Raw genomic sequence first — 1,958 nt, forward strand, 5'->3', positions numbered from 1 at the left:
CCCCAGGTCCTCATTCGCTGGCCCGGCCTGTCCTGCTGTGCGCAGGTGTAAAGTGAGGTGGGTCCAAGGGATCCGCCCAAAGTTGCCGGTGAGCGGGTGAAGAAGAGGCAGGGACTAGGCAGACCTGAGCCCGAGGCAGCTGCCACTCAGAGTGGCAAGGAGTCCCAACAGCCACCATCCAACCCCCGTCCCCAACACCCTGATGGCCTAAGGGCCTGAACTCCTCTTGGGGATCCTGGCAGCCTCCGGCTCCAAAATTCATGACAATTCAACACTCAACTCCATAATATATCTAGGTTTATTTTTATATAAAAATAACAGTTTTCCCTAAATTTTTGGTCCAGGGAAACATGCCATGCTCAGTGTGTGGCTTTACATACCTCTCCCCCCAGCCCCACATCCTCCAGGGCAGAGAGCTGCAGCCTTAGCACTGCTGGGTAGACAGGCAAGGGGGCCACGGGGAAGGCGGCAAAACCAGGAGACCAGGCAGGGCGCCCCAGGCCCGGGCGGGGGCGAGCCCGCGCGGTAGGTGCTGGGGCCCTGGGGGCTGCCTTCACTGGTGGAGGTAGGCTTCCAGCCAGACGTTGCCAGACTTCTTCAGGGACCTGGGAGGTACAGGTGGGTGTTGGGGACCCAACTGCAAGATACCAACCCCCTCACCACAAGACGATGAGTGTGAGTGGAGGTACCCCCATTCCCGTGCGATCCCTTCCCCTGGGGCAAGAGGCTGGGTAGGGCTGGAGGGATGGATGGGGAGATGAGGCTACCCTCTCATGAACTGGAGTGGACTCCAGACCTGGGGTAGGGGGAAGGGGAGGGGCAGAGCCAAGTCCAGGCAGGGGTCAGGGTAGGCCTGTCTCTCCTTCCTTCAGCTCTGTCTGTTGCCTCCTTCTGCTGGACCCTGTGACTCACCAGGAGCCTGCGGTCAGGCAGAGGAGCCAGAAACATCAACAACTCGCTAGGAAACCCTGTGACAGGCGTTCTAAGGGGGCTGGGCCGAGTGGCAGGGGCTCAGAGGATCAGGCTGGGAAGGGTCATGAAGGAGAAGCAGGAACGCCAACGCCCGTCCAGGAGGAAGGGCACCTGAGCAACGGGAGCAGCGTGTGCCAAGGCACAGAGGCGGAAAAGCTCTGGCCGGGGAATCTGACCTCCGGTCCCCAGGACGAGGGCGGGGGCCTCGACTCTGCTCTTTCTGCTTTGGCCTCTGCCCTGTCAGCGCATTCTCGAAGTCAGGGCACCTTTCAGAACCTCAGTCCTGCGTGTCCCTCCTCTGCTCAGCAGCTCTCCCACACACCAGCACCTGCCTCAGGGCCTTTGCACTGCTGTTCCCTGGCCCGGAATATTCCCTCAGATGTCTCCATGGCCAGACCTCTCCCCTCCACCCTGTCTCTGCCCACTCATCACCTTCTCAATACCACCCACCCTGCCGCCCTATAAAAACTGCCACCCCAGCCCCTCTCCCGCCCCGACCCTTAGTTCGGTGGTTTTGTCTTGTCTCTGTCGAAGGGCTTCCCCCCGTCTCACATTTCTGCAATTTACTTGTGAGTCTAATGGCTTATTTTCTGTTTCCTCTGCTAAGACGCCAGTGCCAGGAAGGCAGGGATCGCAAGCCTGTTTCCTCACTGTGTATTCGCAGCACCTCGGACAGGGCCTGGGCCCCGGGCTGGGGGGGTGTGGGTGAATACAGGAAAGGGCGGAGGGCTCAGGCTGATGGGAAAGGCCGTGAATGCCACGTCTTAGGGAGGGACCCGTGTGGGCTCAGAGAGGGGACCAGCGGGGACAGGGGTGGACAGGGATCCTGGGGGAGCCGCCACGAGCAGAGGGCCCTCACCCAACTATGTCCGCCAGGGCGGTGAGGAAAGGCTTCACGTCGTAGCTGAGGCCGTGCTTGGCGCATAGCGCCTTGACGAGTGGTGCCACCCTGTGGTAGTTGTGCCTGGGCATCGTGGGGAAGAGGC

At 60.9% G+C, this 1,958-nt stretch overlaps 1 protein-coding gene across 2 annotated transcripts in view; it reads right to left on the bottom strand.

Moving 5' to 3' along the window:
• Positions 1-280: 280 nt before the first annotated feature.
• FADS3 (fatty acid desaturase 3) overlaps positions 281-1,958 on the bottom strand; it is a 6,360-nt gene continuing 4,682 nt past the window's right edge. Inside the window, exons 12-13 of one of the 2 annotated variants that reach the window (XR_002782417.1) lie at positions 913-1,611; positions 281-605 (exon numbers count right to left, since the gene is read on the bottom strand). Coding sequence is in view for 1 of the 2 variants with exons in the window: in XM_011368956.2 (XP_011367258.2) it covers positions 554-605 (52 nt within the window). In the remaining variant the exon portion in view is untranslated. The remainder of the gene's footprint in view (positions 606-912; positions 1,612-1,958) is intronic. The other variant, XM_011368956.2, reaches the window with a different exon arrangement.

This window comes from Pteropus vampyrus, unplaced genomic scaffold (assembly GCF_000151845.1).
Source record: "Pteropus vampyrus isolate Shadow unplaced genomic scaffold, Pvam_2.0 Scaffold144, whole genome shotgun sequence".
Lineage (NCBI taxonomy): Eukaryota > Metazoa > Chordata > Mammalia > Chiroptera > Pteropodidae > Pteropus > Pteropus vampyrus.